The following is a 19349-nucleotide window of genomic DNA, read 5'->3' on the forward strand; positions in this document are numbered from 1 at the left end:
GGGGAGCAGTCCCGGAGCTTGGTGAAAGAGCCAAGGTCCTGATCCCGGCCTGCATGCAAGTGTGGGTTCCCTGCCGGTAGCCACCAACGAGCGTGGCTTCTGCTGTGTGACGACGGGCAGGGTGCGAGACGAGGGCCCTGGTAGGAAGCCCCCGTCAACTTGATAGGGTCTCCATGACGGGCGACCAGGAACGCCTGTGCACATTCCGCACGGTCGCCTCGTCACTTCCAAGAGGACAATGAATGTGCATTCGTAGAGACCCTCAAAGTGCCTGTCCAGAAGAAATGCGGCTCGCCTAGCTGAACAGGCGTCGGTCCAACTCCTGTCTGCCTCGGCAGCTGCAAGTACTTGGCCCGCCCAGCTCGTCGATATGCCTTGAGTTCGGCAAGCACATCCTTCATTCCAGCCAACTCGGCCCGTGCGGGAGGCTTCAACTCGCGAGGCATCACCGCCGCGCACCATGCAACATGGAAGACGTACGACTTGTCAGGTGCGCCAGCCAGGACCTGGCTCGGCGTGGCGGGCCCGACACCATCTCGGAGGCGGCCGTCGACGACCAACCGCCGATATTCCTGCAGCACCTCGTTAGATCCCGGCACCTGGAGTCCGACCCAGACTGGCGCCGAGTAGGGTTTTCCATTCCACTCGCCGTCATATGTCACAGTTTCTTGTTTGTCTCGGTCGGCCTCAGAGGGGTAGCATCGGGACGCCATGGTGTTGGAATGGAGACTGGCTTCGGAGCAAGGCTGCGAAGCCGTCTTGATGAACTGCCGGTCTTCGACCCGCTCGCCAGCAAAGAAGCCGAACCCTTGTTCGCCATCGTCTATCAATTCCTCCGCGGCGGAATCCTCGGGCGCGGTGAAGCCATCTTCCATTGGGTCCGGATCAAACTCCAAAAATAGGCGTCTCAGACCCTGCAGCAGGCTGGGGGTGCGCCACGACGGCGAGCATGACGCCGCGGCTGCAGCCTCATCCTGCATCGCGCGCTCCTGCACTGACAGCAGCTTGATGAAGTTGATGAGCTTGGCAACCAGCGGGCCGGATGAGCGGCGGGGGATGCAAGTCAGGGTCAAGCAAGCGAGTCGCGGGTTCATGTTCGGTACGAAGGCTTGGCGGTACGCCTCCTCGACTCGCTCGAGAACCGAGGTCTCGGCCAAGTATATACGCGCCAGGGTAGAGAGGCCGGCAGCTTCCAGCGTGGGCACATGGGTCACGAGAGAATGGTGGATCCTCAGGACGCGGAGGTTGGAAGAGAATACGGGCCGGAACAGGTGAGCTGCGCCAAGGATTCCATGTAGGGTGGCAGAAGCTGGCCAATGCTTGACGCCCGGGCTGGATCTCGGGAGCAACGGCACTGAGCCGCAATCCAGGTCCTCCAGATGACCAGGTGAGGTGCGCAGCAGCTTTTGCACACCGAGAGAGGAGACTTGATTGCAAGACAGACGCAAGTGAGTAAGGCTGCGGGAGCGACAGAAGTCTACTACTTCTAACTCAAACTCTTCTCGAGAAAGAAGACGGGCCGAGATGCCGGGCAAGTCGCTCTGGATCGGAGAAGCACCGTCGGAGCGGAGCATCTCGTGGAGATCGAGAGCTTCGGCGTCGGCCACATAACCCGGGGCATCAGCAAAGTGTCTCTCCGGGTGGGAAAAGGTGCCACTCCACTGTGATTCCTCGATGGAGAAGAACTGTCCATGCTCTGTGGTGCCGTGGGGCAAGGGAACGAGGCCGCCCTCGACGGCGAAACGAGCACTGGAGCGAAGCGACGAGGCTGGCATGCACCAGTCTCTCAGCGTGTCAAGGGAAACGTCGGTAACATTGTTGTGGCTCACGTCTAGGCTCCATAGGCGGTGCGTGAAAGCCGTGGCCAAGGTCTGCAGTAGGGCGTCATCAATCTCTCGCGCGCGGACTTTCAAGATACGAAGGCTGGGCAACAATGTGGGGTGAAGAAGTCGCAAGATGGAGCCCGGGACGCCAGAGGCATCCAGGTAGACGAGAGCCTGGAGGGAGGGTAAGGCAAAAAAGGTGGCTGGCAAGTGATTGGGGCAGCCTGCGATGCTGAGAAGGCGCAGGCGGGCTTGCGGAAGCGAGGACAAGCAAGCAAAGAGGTCCAGATCAGCATGGCCATCGATGAGGATGGAGTGGGCGTGGGGGAACAGGTGCAAGGCTCGCTTGAAGCTTTGGGCGAGAAGACTGCCATCTCGGTCTGAGGCGAAATGGTAGGCATCCTTGGCAAAGGCTCGGGCGTCGAGGACGCGGACAAGGGCACGGGTAGCAGGGGCGACGCGGGTGAGTTTGCGGAAGACAAAGTCAAACCACCAGGATAGGTCTCTCAACAGCGTCAGCGGTTGACGGCCAGGGCAGTTTAGGCACTCACCGTCTCCGGGATCCAGACCTGAGCGACGGACAGTGTTGAGGATATCTGTCCAGAGGCGTGGGGCGAAGAGGGACCAGGAGCGATGGCAGACTCGGCAAAGAGAAGGATAGTCGACAAAGTGCACGTAGGGCGCGGCGACGGCCAGCCAGTCGGGACGAGTGGTGGCCTCTCGATACGACGGCAGCGAGGCCATGATGCTGCGACTTGGAGAGGCGAGGCACAGCAGCCCACGGAGGCGGAGAGAGAAGTTGGTCTGGTGAAGCGTCGCCCTTTTCCTTTCGTTGCTTCTTTTCTAGCGCCAAGGCCAAGCAAGGTGAGACGACGGCGAACACAAGGCGAAAGAGGAGACAGGAGGGCGGTGTGTGTGCGGCTGATGATGGTGACGATGAGGCTTCGGCCGTGGAGTGGATGCCGACGACGGATTTAACGCCGGGGGAAGTCGATGCGGAGGGAAGGGAGATGCGAGACGAGTCGAGTCGAGACGAGTCGAGTCGAGACGAGACGAGGCCAGACGAGACCGAGGGTCAAGCCTGGCTCACCCCCTTCCGGAGACGACAACGGGGCGGTGACGGGGTTTGGCTCGGGGCTGGTGGGCGGTAGCGGACGGCTAGGGCTGATATTTGAAGATTTTGAAGTCGAATCGGCCTCGGGACCCTTGAATTGAATGAAGCCGAATCGGGTAAGGTCTTCAAATTCGACGAATCAAAAATCAGGAGTCTTCATTCAATTCATTCATAAAAATTGTGAATGAATGGCGATATGGTCGAAACGTAAGGCGAAAAAAAATTATCACCCCGCTTCGCGGCCAAGGGACATACAGGAGGAAAGGGTCAATACCCGAAGCCACCCACCAAGGGCCTCTTCCTGTTCTTCCTCGGCAGGCTCACATACACATCAATAAACAAGCTGCTTTGACCCCATCATTAAGGTTTGCCCGCGCGGACACGGTAACTTCGAGTTCGGCCGCGCTTGTGATGACGCTCTGCGTATTTAAAAGTCTGTTGTGCGTGTTTCAGTTGGATTCCACCGTCCACACTCCACTGGCAAAATCCTAGTCCCGCGCCGCCCGCGTCTGGCGGGGCGTCGCTGGGAAATCGAGGCGAAGGACGGCAGTTAGGGCGTCCATATATTGTGGTATAACGACCTAACAGTGCCTGATACGCCACCGTTTCAGCAATCTTGCCACCCTATACGGAGTATTAAAAAACACCATGAAGCTCATGAACAGTGCCATTTTATAATGCACATGATTTAAATGTAGTGCCGCTCGAATGTTCTGGATTTTCTCGTTCGGATGATATAACCCTCGATAGTTACATGTCGTTAACATTTGCTCAAGAAATGCCACATCATCTTGAAGGCAATCAATGGATAGCCCATTTTTTGGTTGGAATACTACATTTCAAGCACATATTAAGCTCGGCAACCCATATTCTGGATATATAATATAATAATTATACCGCTGTACAGCCCCAGCAAGCTGATTCGAAAACGCGTTCAGATCCTCAACATCTCAATACTGCGCGAACAATTGAAGTGACACGAATCGAGTCAGCTCGCGATTTGGAGGCTGTTAGGGACTTATCTACTCCTCGAGCCCAATATGACTGCTACTTGTTTGTCCATACAAATTAGCCGATCAGGAAGTACCCGAAAATCTGCATGATAAGGATATATTGTGCCAACTAGCCGCGTTCAGACGCGTTATTTCCGCTCAGTTGACCACCTGTTAATTCTACTGCTGTCGGAAAGACAGGGTCGTCAGCCCATCCACCTTTGCCTGCGTGGCGCAACGGTCTTCGCGACAACTGCCACGACATTATTTTACCACGACCTCGCCTAATTCCTGCTTCGATATTCCGACAGCGGCTTCGGATCAGCCCCCGAATCAACGCCCTGACCGACGACCTATCCTACCCGTTCAACCCCGACTCCTTGACACTTTATTGTGGTTTATTTGGTGTCGTTCCGACTACCTGTGTCGCGTCCATTCTCGAGCCTTTCAGCCAAGATCAGGTAAAACTTCATTACTCTCCAATCTACCTCCTTATTTAATTACCTTACGAGTGGATAGCTAATTATAACATGATACGTAGTATGGCCCCTGCTGAAACAAAAACATCTGCCGCAGCGAATTTCTTTGCTCCAAGGACCCGGCGTAAATTGCCAACGCAGAATTATGCCCGCATCGAACGTCCTCAATTCAACCTCGAATCCGCGCGCGCGCGCTGATTCTAGCGCAACTCCGGCTCCTTCCTCTCCTCTTCCAACTGGCGAAGATACAATTGTCTGCGCGCCCCCGGGTCATCCTGACTGTGAGTCAGATGATGACATGCCCGACGCGGATACACCAGAGCCGCCATTGAACAGTAGTCATATGACGCTCGCAGAGAAAGCCGGACTTATCAAGAAGTGGGCCGACAACAAACAAAAGCATGTTCGCAAGAAGAGAGACAAGAACAGCCACGTCTATTGGTATATGCAGAGGAAGCTATAGACAGAAGCTTTTACTCAGAGGATAAGGATGGGCCGAAGATCTTCCAAGAGTTCCGGTGGACTTGTATAGAGTGCCTTCAAAATCCCAATACTCTTCGGAAGAGATTCCAGGTCCTCGAATCGAACCGCCGAGGGGTTACCTCTGGCATGGGAGACCATTTAAAAATCCACGGTATTACGAAGGAATCTCACCACGCTCGAATTAATGGATACGGCCGCGCCATTGGTGGAGGAGATTATACAGAGGCAGACGCATGGAGCGGTCGACCTAGGCAGAGAGCAAGACTCACGGCAAAGGAGTCTATCCGCCGGTGGTTTGTAAAACACCGACAACCCTTCTCTGTTGTCGAGACTCCTGCTTTTCAAGAGATGTTCTTGGCTCACAACACAACATGTGTGTACAGGAGTCGTATAACGTTACGCAATCATATATATACAGACTTTGTCGAACGCAGGAGAAGCTGAAGATTGAGCTTGAGTACAATTGTGCCACCATCTCGTTCACCCTTGATATCTGGACAGCACCGAATCGGTGCCCATTTTCGCCATTATTGCGCACTGGATTACACCGGAGTTTGAGGAGAGAGAGAAGTTATTGAGTTTATTGAGCTCAAAAGATCTCACACTGGCAAACAATTAGCTGAGATAGTTGAGAGGACGCTTGAGGAGCTCAGGCTCAAGCCTAAGCTTCTCGCCATTACGGGAGACAACGCCGGCAATAACGGCACGCTCTGTCAGTCTTTGTACGATTCTCTCAAGACCAAATTCGACGACAAGGTGAGCCCAATAGGGAGGCCCCGCATGCGCTTTCACGGCAGGAAGAGTTGGATCCGCTGTCTAGCTCATATTACCTCGCTCATTTGTGAGGGCGTCTTGCAAGATCTCAAAGCAGGCACAGCGAAGGAAGCCAAGAAGATGCTTGACAAGTGGGACGAAGAGAATAAAGCAACAACTACACCATTCCGGGAGACTCTAGTCGAAGTGGGATTGCCAAAATCCGCCTCCTCAATCTCTGGATGTTGAGATCCGGGTCTAGGGAGCAAGACTTCAAAAGCATGCCGCGCACGCACTACCGGAAGCCAACCTACGATGTCGACACTCGCTGGAATTCGGCCTACGACATGATTGACCAATTCCTCGAGCTTGAGGCAGAGTATACTGAGTTCGTTGATACTCACCCGCAAGTCAAGTGCCTCCTGCCCTTATCAGAAGAGATTGTCGCTCTCTATCAACTGCGGAAGGTTCTGAAGCCGTTTAAAGACCACACTCTGAAAGTCTCCGAAGTTATGCCGCCGATCTCACAAAGTCTCGATATCTATTGGGATTTGGAAGCTCTCCTTGATGATGTAGTCGAAGGAGTTGGCGACTTTACAGACCTTGATATGTCCATTCGAGACGCCTTCTCGAAGGGCAAAGCAAAACACGTTACTTATATGAAGAAGCTTGACGATCAAATGATGCTATTCGCAGCTCACATCCTGGATCCGCGTTATAAAACTCACCAATTGGAAATGATGATACCGGATCAATACTCTGAGATTATGGCTAAAGTCAAGAAGTATTTCAAAACGGAGTGGCCGGAGCTAGCAGCATTGAATGCCACAAACTCAACTATGAGCCAATCCAGACCAGCTGAGCGTCTCAAGGAGTCTCCATTGCGCAATGGAGAGCCATCCAAATGAAGAAGGCGAGGAGGCGGAGACGGGCGCGGCGATCCCTATTTCGGAGCTTGAACGGTGGCTTGCAGCTCCTCGAATAGAGTTCGACGAGTCTATTGCAAAGTCTCCAGACTTCCTACTGAAGTGGTGGAAAGAACACAAGGTCGAGTGGCCACTTTTGGCTGCGGCGGCGCGTGATCTTCTCTCTGTCTCTGGCTCTGAAGTTGACGTGGAACGCCTCTTCAGCGGTTGTAGAGACGAATTCGGTATCCGCCGTCACGCCTTGAAGGCAGATACGGTGCGAGTACTAACACTTTTACGGAGTGCTTATACTCAGGAAGATAAGATCGATCAGGCGTTGATCAAGGCGGCCATGGAGTATGACATCCTGCCCTTTGCCAATAGTATTATTTGGAGACCAGACCACATTCCGGGCAAGCTGGAAGATGGTATGTATGGATATACCCTCATTATATATGTAGGTATATGCTCCCTGCATCCCAAGCCGATAAGTCTGCGATATCAACCCCCTGTCTAGATACAATGGAGGCTTCGGAGGATTGGGGCTCTAAGAGTGTAGCCGTGTACAGTGGCGGATTCGAACGCGTTGTACCGACGTATTTTGAGGATTCGGCAGAGCTTTGAAAGTGCTTATTTTCAGTCGATTTGCCTAGGACAGGCGGATCAGTATTTATGTAAGTTAATTTTTGTAGTATTCGGGATTATCGACTTCTTAGAAGGCTATAACTTAAAACTATATACTACTTATTGGCGTTTTGAGGCATCTTTGCAATCGCTCAGGTACACACCAAATTCACTTCGTTTAGGGATCCTTCAAACCATTCATGAATGGCCTGAATTGGCCCAAACCCAACTTGAATCGCGAAAATTGGAGCTTGAAGATTTTGAATCAAGATCCAAAAAATTCAATTCATTTGATTCATCCTTCATTCAAAATCTTCAAAATCTTCACCTTCGTCTATCACCCCTACGGACGGCCGAGGAGCGCGACGGGTCGTGAGGCGAGGCTGGCGTCGGCGAGCGGCAAAGTGTCGATCATCAACCAGAGGCGGGCAGGCGGGCGGGCGAGTGGGTGGTTGGTTGGAATTCATTGTCCAAACTCCAAAGGCCATTGATTAATTATCACAGCCATGCTTGGGACGCCGCGCTTAGTAAGCAGGCAGCCCCCGAGATGGCCTAAAGCAGGCCCCCGAGATGGCCTACTGCAGGCCTTGGTAGCGGCTTCCTTGCGACGGCGGCCTCGGCCTTTCCAGGGATTGGTGAGTTAGTTAGGTGGTGTACCCAAGTTACTCCGTACCTACCTACTCCGTATTACCGCGTGTCCAGTCGTCGTCCCCCCGGCTCACCCACTGTCCCGGGGGCCTGCATCGCCCAAGCCCAGCGCTCCTCCACCGCCGCAGGCACTAGCGACCCCCGCTGTCTGCCCCGAAACCCCCCACCACGGGCCGCCGCTACGGAGTCGACCGTCCTCAGCCCCGTCTCCTTCCGCCGCCTCTGCCGCCGCCTCTGCCGCCTGTGGCGTGTTTTTCTTTTCCCTTGTGTCCCGTAGCTTCACATCGTCATTCTCTTTGTCGTGCATGGCAGCCCCCAGAACCAACTCTTCCGGTTCCGGCTCACACCTCCCCCGGACAAGAAGACGATATTAAGACATGGTTCCTTCACAGCTGCCCCGATCCGATTCCGATCTCCCGATTCGGCCGCCCAGATCCCTGAGGCTCTCTCCGACTGCTCACATCCTCTGCCAACTGTGCCTCGGCAACGAACAAGCAAATCTATCTATATCCTGTACCTCGCCTACCCAACCGTCCATGCAACATCGTGCGTGCGTACATACATGTAAAGTAGGTACAAGCACCAACATCGAGGAGCCACACCATCATCACGACATACTAAACCTCGTTGCCGAACCCCTGGCCCGTTTCCTCTTCTCTCATCTTGCCGCAGGCCCCCAACGTGCTGCAAAAAAAGGTCACGAGAAGAGTCGTAGTAATGGCAAAATCCACAGCCGCAACCACCACCCCGGCTCCGAGCGGCGCAGCATCTCCCTCGGTCCCAAGCTCCGATCTCAACGCCCCGTCTCAGAGGAAAAAATAAAGATACAACGATGCAACAGGCCAAGGCCAGACATGAAATAACGAGTGACATCCGGAAAAAGGAAACCGTGGAAAGAGTCGTCCGAGGGGGTCCGGGGTGGTGATGCAATGTTAGTCGGGAGGGCCGGGCTTTGCATCGCTTCTTCTCGTCCCCTTTATTTGTTTTTTGTTCTCGCTTCCCCAGGCCGCCTCCCCAACACGACGAGATCCAAGCGTGCATGCACCTCGTCCGAATACGGCCTTTGCAGCGGCCGTGTCCTCGAAGCCACGCCGCGAGACCATCCGTCGGTCCATACACATCACATTGCGTCCGGACCTACATGCATTGCAATTCCCTTTGTACAGTAGTCTTCGTCCCTCCCATCATGATTCATCTCCGCAGGCGCCTTTGACGATCCTTTCCAGGCACCACACAGCCCACTGTCTGTGGTGATGCAGGACTGTGCTTCTAGGCCTCGGGGCCTTGCATCTGTTCTCATCAGTAATCAGAATTCGCGGCTTCGTGTTTGGGGGCTGTAGACTCTGTTATTCCCTTCCAAAACATCAACCTTAACCGGCCTCGGCGGCCGTCGACACGGAGTCCATATCTTCGCTTACCTGATAATCCTGATAGCCAACGCTTCGTTCTGTCCTTCCTCTCACTCATCTATCCATCTACTCTACTCACACGTGTCCTCTCCTGTCAGATATCCCCCCATCTTACCCTTCGTCCATGCTCAAGCTGTACATGCAAGTAAGCACCATCCCAACGGTCAAAGCAGACAGCAGGAGCACATGTGCGGACGGCTGGAAAAGGAAAACAGTCCAAAAAGGCGGAATAGATGTGGTGATTGCTGCAAAAGAGAGAGGAAAAAGAAAAGGATAAGAGACGACGAGGTGAAAAAGAAGGAAAACCACCATGGAGACCACATGCACGCACGCACAGTCTGTAGATCCCCCGCCGTGGCGTCCGTCCAGCCAGCCTCTCTGCTCGTCATTTGCATCTCAAAACCCCACGCTCTTGGCCGAAAGCCGAAGCAGCCAGGCCTCGACACCCAAGCCCGAGCAAAGTGCCACGGCTGGAAGAGGGTGTGTGAGGTCTGAATCATAGCCCTGGCCCTCACTCGCTCATCAAATCACACACACACACACACTCGTCCTCCACCTCGGCCGCCTTTCTTTCGCGCCTTTGTACATGTATATGTATGATGTAGCCAAGACCCTCCCGGGGTTGAGCACTGACGGACAGACAGGCCGGATCTAAGACAGCGCCCCAGCCCCATGGCCTGAGCTCTGGGTACTGCATGAGACACGTAAAAGTGACTAGGAACCGAGCAGTTGTAATAGTGTACTTCGTACTCGCTGAATTGGGGTGAACACGCAATGGCGCCGAGAAGACCTGGCCGAATCGCCTTGTGACTGCTCGCGCCACGGCATTCCCCAGCCAGAATCAACCCCCCCTCCCTGGCCGCGAAAGAGTCTCGGGATTGTCACGTCCGGCCTTTGCCACAACAGTAGGAAGCCAAGTGTCTTGTTTCCCACAGCTAGATTACAGAGTAGTATACTACAGTACAGTACGTTGGTACTCTCTCAAATACACTTGGACAGCTTCCGATAACCCATTATCTTCTTTGCATATACCATCGTTCCACCGTTAAGCATGTTGTCAATCATGTAAGCTCGGTCTTTCCGAGGCCCATCGTTGTGTAAGGGAAACATGAGTGTTGCCATAGACCGCCGCTCGTCTTCTCCTGGGGATATCAAAAATTGGCCCACCTAGCCCGAGGTTGGGTCGTCTTCCTCCTCATGGCAGCAAATAAAAAGAGCCTCTCCGGATAACTCAAGACCATGTACGCCAGGACGTGATGAGACAAATAAGCCCTAGTAACAAAGATCTACTAGTAGAAGGAAGAAGAAAGGAAAAAGAGGTGGTTTCCGTTCCGGGAGTAGGCCGGTGGTGTCAACACCACCGTGGCCATGCCACGTCCAACCGCGGTGCCACGCCGTCGGTGCGCCGTAGACGAGTCCACTAATGCAGCACACAGAGGACCCGGACCCTGAGTTGGGCGGAGGCCTTGCTCCTGTGCCTGGCTCTCAGATGGGAGATCTGCGCATGTGCGTGAAAGCACAGGTGTGGATGCGGGTGTGGCCGGCCTTTTTTTTTGTTCGTTGATGTGAATTATCACCTCCCACGAGAGAGGGGGCTGTGAGTCTCGGGTCAGGTGCCACCGTCGACACCCGATCCGAGGGCATGCATCTCGTCATCTCTCATCAGAGCTCGCAAAAGCAAGCCGTCGGGGCAGGGAATCAGTAATCGTCGCCTCGCTTCTCCGCCATCTTGGACTTGGGTGGAGCCCGGCGCTTGCGACTTCGCTCCTCCTGCTCAATGACGGGCACGGCGGCAGGGATGAACTCGACGCCGCGGTTCCGGCTGTTGGGACGGGCGTGCAGCTTGCGGTGGTTGTTGAGGTTGTCCTGGCGGTTGAACTGGTCCTTGCCGCAGAACTCGCACGAGAAGCGATTGGGGCCTTCGCCATGGAATCTGTCAAGGGCGGCATGGTTAGTTTGGGTACATGGGTGGGGTGGCAGAGGAAATAACTACTCACGTTTGCTTGTGACGCTTGAGGTGCTCGTTGCGTCGAAAGGCCTTGTGGCAGCCGGGATAGTCACACTTGCACATGGCTCTGCGCACCACGTCGACAGCGGTGCCGTCGCCCTGGCCAGCCACTTTTCTTGACGCCCGGATCTGGGCTCGTTGCAGCTCCGTGGTCTTGCGCTGGATCTCGTGAACCATCATCTTGCGGTGAGCGCGGAGGCGGCCGGGCGTGGGAGGTCCGTTGAGGTGGAAGCGGTCGAGGGGCGACTGCGAGTGACGCTCCATGTCGAGGGCCTCGAGCTCGTGAGGTGCCATGGCCTTTTGCTGCTGAGGGAAGAAGGAGATGGGGCTGTCGTTGGCACAGGACCAGGTTGAGGACGAGTCGGCCATGTCGGAGCCCGAGAGGCTGTGGGTGGGCGTCATCATGAAGGGGCCGGGAGGCATGGCGGTGTGTGGCGAGATGGCGTACATGGGATACGGGCCCGAAGGGGTGACGGAGCCCATGTGCTGAGAGGCCAGGTTCATGTCCAGCATGTGGTCGTAGTCGGGCGTGGCCATGCCGTCCATCTTCCTCAAGGGCGTGCTGGGCAGGCTGTTGGGAAAGGGCATCTGCTCGGGCTCGGCCTTGACGGAGCCAAACATGTACTTGGACATGTTGGGGTTGTTGCTGCCGTTATTGGAGGCGGGCGTCATCTCGCCCGGGTGAGCCGTGGCAAACGAGTTGCAGGCCGTGTTGTCAAAGTCGAGAGTGAGTTCGTTGGGAGTCGAGCGTCTCGAGGTGGGTGTAAAGGGATCGTAGGCCGACGAGGCCGACGAGAAGCTGGTGCCGGTCGAGGGGCACGACATGGCCTGGCTGCACATGCTGAAGCTGTCGTCCATGTCGAACCGGAAGTCCGACTCGAACTGCATGATGGGCGGTTTGTGGACTGGGATGGAATGGAAGGAAATGAAATGGAGAGCAGAGAGCGGGAGGGAGAGATGGCAGATAGATAAATGGAGGCAAAGATTTGAAGGAGAGGAATTGGGACGAGAACAAGGGATAGAAATCTGTCCAACTCTAATGACCAAGCAACAGGAGCTTGGGGGTAAGAGAGAGGCAGGAGTGGTCCTGGTCGGGAATGCTCTCTACTCGCGAGGGACGCCCCTGAAGATATAGCAGAGAAGAGGAATGAGGTGTGGAGGAGGATGCCGACGGGCCTGAGACATGCAAGGTGCAGATCGACCCCAGGCGATCTTGAGACGTCGAGGTGGTGAGAGAGGGTTGGAATGAACAAAGAGGTATTAGTCGGGCGAGGCAATAGATCTCGATGGTCAGGTCGATCAAGGAGGGCGGGTGGGCATTGGGACTCCACCGAGACTATCGAAGGTATAGATTGATGTTTTGGATATCTGGTGCCTGTTTCTGAGCGCCCTTGGGGAGACGGTCAGCTCATGGGACGAGGTGTGGCCAAGCCAAGGGAGCAGCAAGGAGAGCTAGTTATAGAAGTGTCGAGGACAACACCCACACCCTCGGCGCGAAGGATCCATCGACGGGGCGCGGGACAGGGGAGGCTAGAGCCAACTGCACAGGAGAGGTAACAGCGAGGAAGAGGGTAAAAATAAATAATGATAAAACCGAGGGCGAGGCAAAAAATCAAATAAAAAAGTAACAACAAAGACGACCGAGAGCTGCCGCTGCTCGCCATAGTGCAGAGAGGCTCATGCACGCGTGGGGAGAGTTAGAGGCCCCCGCCCACGGCTGGCAGGTAGGTATAGGTGCTGTACACCTGTCTAGGTACCTACCATGCCTGCCTAGTACTACGCCTACCTACTACGCCTACCTACTACGCCTACCTACTACGCCTACCTCCCTGCCCTGTGTGCATACATACGGTACCTACCTAGGTAGGTACGTACGTAGCGGGGGGGGGGGGGGGGGGTGCGCGTGGAAGGCACGGGTAATGAGCGGGGTGGGCGGAAGACCCTCAGAGACTAGTGCCATGTAGGTACGGAGCAACCGCGCCTTCCTCTTGCCATGCTCTGCCCATCCAGAGGCGGTGGGCACCTGGAAGGAAGGAGGAAGGAGGAAGGGGCGTGGGCGTGAGCGTGGGGGGCGGAACGGCGGACGACGAGGCAGGCGCAGACTACCTGACTACCTACTACCGGTAGGTACGGTACGATACAGTAGCCAAGAAAAGGCAGGCACTACCAACCGTGCTCCGAACCGCGCTCTCATGATCCGATACGTAACTCATAACTGCCGGTGGCAGAAAGGCCCGAGGACCGTGTCGCCGAGAACCAACAGGCCGAGGAAGACATTGTGCCGCATCGCACGTATATACACGTATGAGTGAGGCCGACCGACGCCGTCCCAAGCAACGCCGACGCAGTATCGGGGAGTGGGGAGAACAAGGCGACAGAGGGGGGCGTGTGTCTGATATCTAGGAGAGCTAGAGAGAGAGAGAGAGAAACAGACAGACAGATAGACAGACAGACAGACAGAGAGGGAGAGACAGAGAGGAGTGTGAGAGTAGTCAAGGGGAGAGAGAGAGAGGGTGAGTGTGTGGGGAAAAAGGAGGGGGTTGTAATAATAATCACAAAACACTTACACGAGAGACGGGCTTCTTTCTTTTTCCCCTCGCCCCCCTCTCTTAAACATGTAGGCCCACGCTATTGGGGACAGGCGACGATCGCGACGTTTCGCGGTCATGTCGTCGCATGGGATTCTGGGGTGGATAGATGGCTGGGTTCCAAAGCCAAAGTGCGTGCTGGATATCCACCAAGAACAGCTAGCTGGTCCACCGGGCCAAGGGTCGAGGGCTGCTGGGCCCACGCCCCTCGCGAAGAGAGAGAGAGAGAGAGAGAGAGAGAGAGAGAGAGGTTTGCCAGGTACGGTCCTCATCCGCCGGACCGCCATGCAGGCCCGTACATACATGGGACTGCCGGCAGCCGCAGCGACCCGAGATGGCCCCATGCAGTCAGTCCCGTAATGGCGACAGATCGGGTGGGGGACCCTAGCCATGGCCGCCCCCCCTGGTCTATTATCACGTATGCTTCCACGATAGTTCGTACGATGTGTGCCTCCAGGCTGAATGTCTTCGCACTGGCGCCAGTAGAGAAGCCCAGCTGGATGCGTGTCCCATTGTTCCGACTAACCACGGGCACATCAGACAAGAGGCAAGAGAAGCATGGGCAAGTGTCGTTCGTACACACAATGTCATTTGCAACCGAAACCCAAGGGACCACGCCGACAAGGATCATCACTCAAGGGCTTCCCTCCCCCCCTCCCTCGCCCGCTCTCCCTCGCTTTCCAGGCACAGGAACAGGAACCGACCGGCCGGCCGGCCCATCCATCAATCACGAACAAGAGCTTAACCCCCATTCATGCATGCAAGCACTCAGCACCTCCCCCCCCTCTCACTTTTCGGCAACACAAGCCCCGGCCGTTTCTCGGATGGAGCGCCGTCTGGGTCTCGCAGCCAACGTACGGTGCATACGGCAATTCAGTTCAATAAGTCCGCCTTGCAGTTCCAGACACGCGGCCTGGAGCCCCTGCCCCTGCCCATCTCGTCTCCCTGATGCTGTCTATAGTAGAGGCTGGCCATGTAGGAACGGACGTAGATGCGAACTGTATGCACCTACAGTGCATGCATGCAGTCTTTGTCGACGTCCCACGTTTTTTTATTTTTCGTCGCCACCGGCTGCCTGCCTCATATCTTGACTTTGATGATGCCGGCCCTTGAGACGTAGGGCGAGCGCTGAGTGCCTATATCTACTCTTGCTATGCCTGGGGCCTAGGATAAGAAGTTTGAACCGGCCGGAGTGGCCGGGCGCTAAAAATAGCCAGCGTTGTTCGATATCTGTCCTTGGGCAGCTGCTCATGCTGCTGTTTCTCTGAGACGAAACAAGCCGGCAGTGCTCGCTACGTCTGTATAGGCGGCGCGCCCTACAACAGGCAAGCGGCGGCGCCTTGCAATTAGATATCCGACAACACTTGCAACTGCTGTACTATCTATTGCCCGGCGAGGCATACTTGAAGGATTCTGGAGATTTGTCGCCCGAGCTACTGCAGCGGCTAAACTCGCGTTACTAACCTCGTTCACAAGAGCTGCGTATACAGCCAGTGTATATAGTTGCCTTGCAGTCGTCGTCCATTACAGGCGAAGGAAGGAAGCATGACGCCCATGATTGGGCGCACGAGTATAGGCTGAGCCGTCTGCTATAGCTAATCTGAGCGTTCCCTCCTCGATTAGTCAAAACAGGATGCGCCTGGGCCCGGGATCTGGGAGGAAGCAGGGTGGTGGCCTCCCCTGCGAGCGGCAGTTACAGCATGTAGATGGGCATCCATGGCCGTCGTGACGGGAATGTCTGCTGCCCTGGAATGAGGCGTCATGGCCAATTTGCCTCCCAAACATGTGACTTGGCGGGTGAGACAGCCATTTCTCGCCGACGAGACAGAGTACATACTATACTTGCTCTGCTCTCTCTGCCTTTTGATGATGCTCCGTACCAGCCCCGGGCCGGCACCTTTAAACGACGGCGGGCTAGCGCTTGTCCCGGCCGCACGCACCTTGTCCGGGACACGGGACAGGAGGCTCGTCTAAAAGAGTCGGGATAGCTGACTGATAACTGAGAGAGCCAAAGAGTGACGGGAGGGGGGGAGGAAGGAAAAAAGGACCGCACCACAGTGACGTGTCAGACGAACTACACGGGCGTGTGGAAAGCGCAGCGGCACAAGGTCCTCTCCGGACCGACCCCCCCTGCCCCCGAATTCCCACCTGCTCTCTCCCTCTGGGGCGCCGGCTCCATGGGACAACGGGGGCCCGAGGCATCCTAGTCCCAAAGGGCATACCCTCGCGCTCTTGCTTTGGTAAAAGGGCCGGGGAGGCTGCGGTGAGACGAATGCACGATGACACGTTTTGAAATTGACACATTATGTACGTGCGTGAGCTTCGAGTCCGCCCTAAGCTTTTGCCGTCGGCCTTGTTTATTTCTCTTAGCCGATGCATTATGGTGCATCCGCAATACGGCAGGGAACGTGGGCCGTCGAAGCGGCCACCTATAAGTGATATCTTCCTTTCTATACATGTAGGAGCATACACAGCCGCACGATAGGGGAGCAGGTGGAATAACTTGGGTGCGTGCCCTGCGTAAGCCCGGTATTCGATATCCCAGGTCGCTTTTGAGTTTGTCTCGGGTGGACCAGCAGCGAGAGAGAACCTGCGTGTCTGCCAATCAGCAGAGCTGCAACCGGGCCTGCGCCATGCCCGGGTATGGGGAACGCCGGTCTCCAGCGCGCAAACCATTGATTTTTCTGGCCCTGGGACAAGGGACAGGTAGACAGGCCTCGTGGAGCACGTCACCGGCCGAGAAGTTTATTCTTCCACCTCTCTGTGCCCACATGGGCGCCCCTGTTCTACAGAGTGGCCAGCAGAAGGACTCTGTGTCCTTTCTTTCCCTTGCTCTCTCCGTCTCTTTTCCCTCTCTCTCTACTAGGCACGAATACACAGTTTCGCACTGCGCTCGGATCTGCCGGTGGGATGGCGGTGACCCCTTTTTCTTTCTTTTTCCTGTTCCCCGTCTTTCATCACCATCATATATTTTCAACCTCGGGCCCGTCTGTGCCGCCGCCCAGCGTCCCAACAAGGCAAAGGAGGGGAAAGTGCGGCGTCCTGGGTCGAAAAAAGAGCCCCAAGACGGCAAGCAGCAAAGAGGAAACGGATGCGAAAGAAGGAAGAAAAATGGCCAAACTTGGGGGCTTCTGCAAGTCTCACACACAGCCTGGGGACGTGCCCACGCTGTGCATGCGAACCGGGACGCACGGTAAGATGGGCATATATGGCTGGGATATACAGCCTCGGGTGCGACGCTGCGGGACGAGACGGTAGCAGCTGGATACAGTAGCTGCATACACGTGGAAAGCATGTGTAGAAGAAGCGAGAGAGTGGGAGAGGCTGGGCGCAAAGCATGTTCTGTCCGGTCAGCTTTTAGGCGGCCGGCCACCCTATCACGGCCTCCATTTTTCGTATTTTGCTCTGGATGGCTGAAACGGTCCATGATGGAGTGAATGAGCTTATTGAATAGCCTTTGGGGGCGTGTCGGTCTTGTTCTTTGTTGCCGTCCTTGGCAGGCCGCCGAGACTCACCCCGTCCAGACGGCTGGCTGTGTTTCGTCTTGGTCTGATGCAGTCGTTGGTACCTGCGGATACGTCAAAGACAAGACCGGATGCAAGGTACGGCGAGGGCATTCCTGCGCGGCCGCATGTACGCGCGTGGACGTGCGTGTATGTGCGTAGGAGCAAGGCACCGGCGAACCGTACGATATCCCAGGCACATACAATCACACATATCTCGGTCCATGTACGAGTCGTCCCTACATGTCGTACCGGACGTGCATCCGGAGTCCAGTCCCCTAGATGCGGTGCGACCTTGGCCGTGCCTCGGCGGGACTGGCCCGGCCGGCGGGACGATACAAGCCACCCAGCGATGGCGGCTGTACACCCAGACGTTGGGACGCCCATGCCTGACAGCTCTGACAGGCGGCCCGGGTCCAGCCTCCCACCGGCGCGCTTGCGTGATGTCATTCCATCAGCTCCGGGGCGTGCCCGAGCGCCGCGTCTCTGCCCACAGCCCGCCACGGCACCAGTGGCTGAAAGATGACGCTCTCAGGCCACAGGACAGTGCTGAGTGCGATTCCTAAAGGGTCCAAGCAGCTCTCTGGTTGTCTTGCCCGCCGCCGCGGTGGCTCGAGGCATCCGTGCCTATAGCACATGCCTCGGGCACGCGGCTATTATTGCCAAGAATACATGTACTCATGGGTTCACGAGCTCCCAGCCCCCCCTCGCCTCCCCCGGGAAATCCAGGTCATCGTCCACGGCGACGAAAAGGCGGTGGATGGCTTCAGGGCAGCCAACCTATCTTCATCGACTCTCTTCATGCATCGACACTTTGACGACTGCCTGGTCAAGGTTGATGGTAATGACTGTCTGTATGCGCATGTAATGTATGTTTTCATGTGTGTCTGGATAGATGGATGGGTGGGTGTACCAGCTTTCTTCTGCAACATGTGTGTGTGTGTGTGTGCGTGCGCGCGTCCCAAGCAAAACTCACATGAGTCCCATATCCCCTGGGCAAGATTCCCTATTCGGGACGCGCAACCCCTCTCTCGATGATGACTCCAGAGGAACAGTCTCTTGTTCTCTCCCTCCTTTTCCTTTTGGGCTGGGGAGACAATGAACCGGTCGCTTCCACTCTCGTCATCACCTTTGAGGTCATCGGCGCTGACCTGTCGTTTCGCCCGGCGTGTGTTTCTTGAGTGCCCGACTTACACGGCGCAGAAAGTATCAAATGTCACAATGTCCTTTGCACATGCCCCAAGGACCCTGGTCCGGGAAAAGGCCTCTTCCAGCTGTCCAGGGGAGGCTCACTTGAGCATGGGCCCCCTCTCCCCCGGCCGGCATACGTGCATATGTGAGTGTGAGTGTGTGAGCCAGGGTCGTATTTGGAGATAGCCGACCGAACAAGCAAGCAACAGGAAAATGAGGAGGGGACTCAGCGTGAGTGGGCGAGGGTTGTGGAGCAGCTTTCCCACCACAATGGGCCGTTGCGCTCGGCCCTCGTCCCCAATGCTGGTACTATAGCTTGCGACTGCCATAGTAGAGAAGGTCAGCAGTCATTGTCAAGTCGCCAAGAGCCGCCCACCTGTCAGGCGGACGAGGAGCGGAGGCGAGGGCCAGCCAAAAGGGAGCTCCCGCACCCTACGACGCTAAGGCGCGCCTCTTGGCCTCTTGCCCTGCCCCTTGTACCACATTAACTTCCCGTCGGTTTCTCCTTCTTGCTGGGCTGAGTGTCCAAGCGTCTGTGCCACATGTACGGTACTCTGTACATACATACGTTGTGTGGTAGGCGGACGAGGACGAGGAGGAGGAGCAGGACGAAGACGAGGACAGGAGAGGGGGCCAAATTAGACATGGGACTTACACGCTCGCACACACGTCCCTGCAACCACATGTCGCCGTGGGAACGGCACCTCGTCCAAATCGTCGCCGCCATCAGGAACAAGGCCAAGGGGGGAGCCGCCCCAGGGCACAATGCCGTTCAGAAAGACGTCATCTGCAGAAAATCTGTCAGATTGTAAAGGCTTGGGGCCTCGCG

The 19349-nt window shown here is 56.0% G+C and overlaps 2 protein-coding genes across 2 annotated transcripts; both read right to left on the reverse strand.

Annotated features, from left to right (window-relative positions):
* Positions 1 to 221: 221 nt before the first annotated feature.
* HRG_01783 (uncharacterized protein) lies at positions 222 to 2567 on the reverse strand (the record flags this gene model as incomplete). Its single annotated transcript, XM_044860254.1, has 2 exons — positions 222 to 2326; positions 2375 to 2567. The coding sequence occupies 2 exons, from the start codon at positions 2565 to 2567 to the stop codon at positions 222 to 224; spliced, it is 2298 nt and encodes a 765-aa protein (XP_044723887.1).
* Positions 2568 to 10928: 8361 nt separating this feature from the next.
* HRG_01784 (C2H2 type master regulator of conidiophore development brlA) lies at positions 10929 to 12126 on the reverse strand (the record flags this gene model as incomplete). Its single annotated transcript, XM_044860255.1, has 2 exons — positions 10929 to 11163; positions 11228 to 12126. The coding sequence occupies 2 exons, from the start codon at positions 12124 to 12126 to the stop codon at positions 10929 to 10931; spliced, it is 1134 nt and encodes a 377-aa protein (XP_044723888.1).
* Positions 12127 to 19349: the final 7223 nt, after the last annotated feature.

This window comes from Hirsutella rhossiliensis, assembly GCF_020360975.1.
Source record: "Hirsutella rhossiliensis strain HR02 chromosome Unknown scaffold00002, whole genome shotgun sequence".
Taxonomy (NCBI): Eukaryota; Fungi; Ascomycota; class Sordariomycetes; order Hypocreales; family Ophiocordycipitaceae; genus Hirsutella; species Hirsutella rhossiliensis.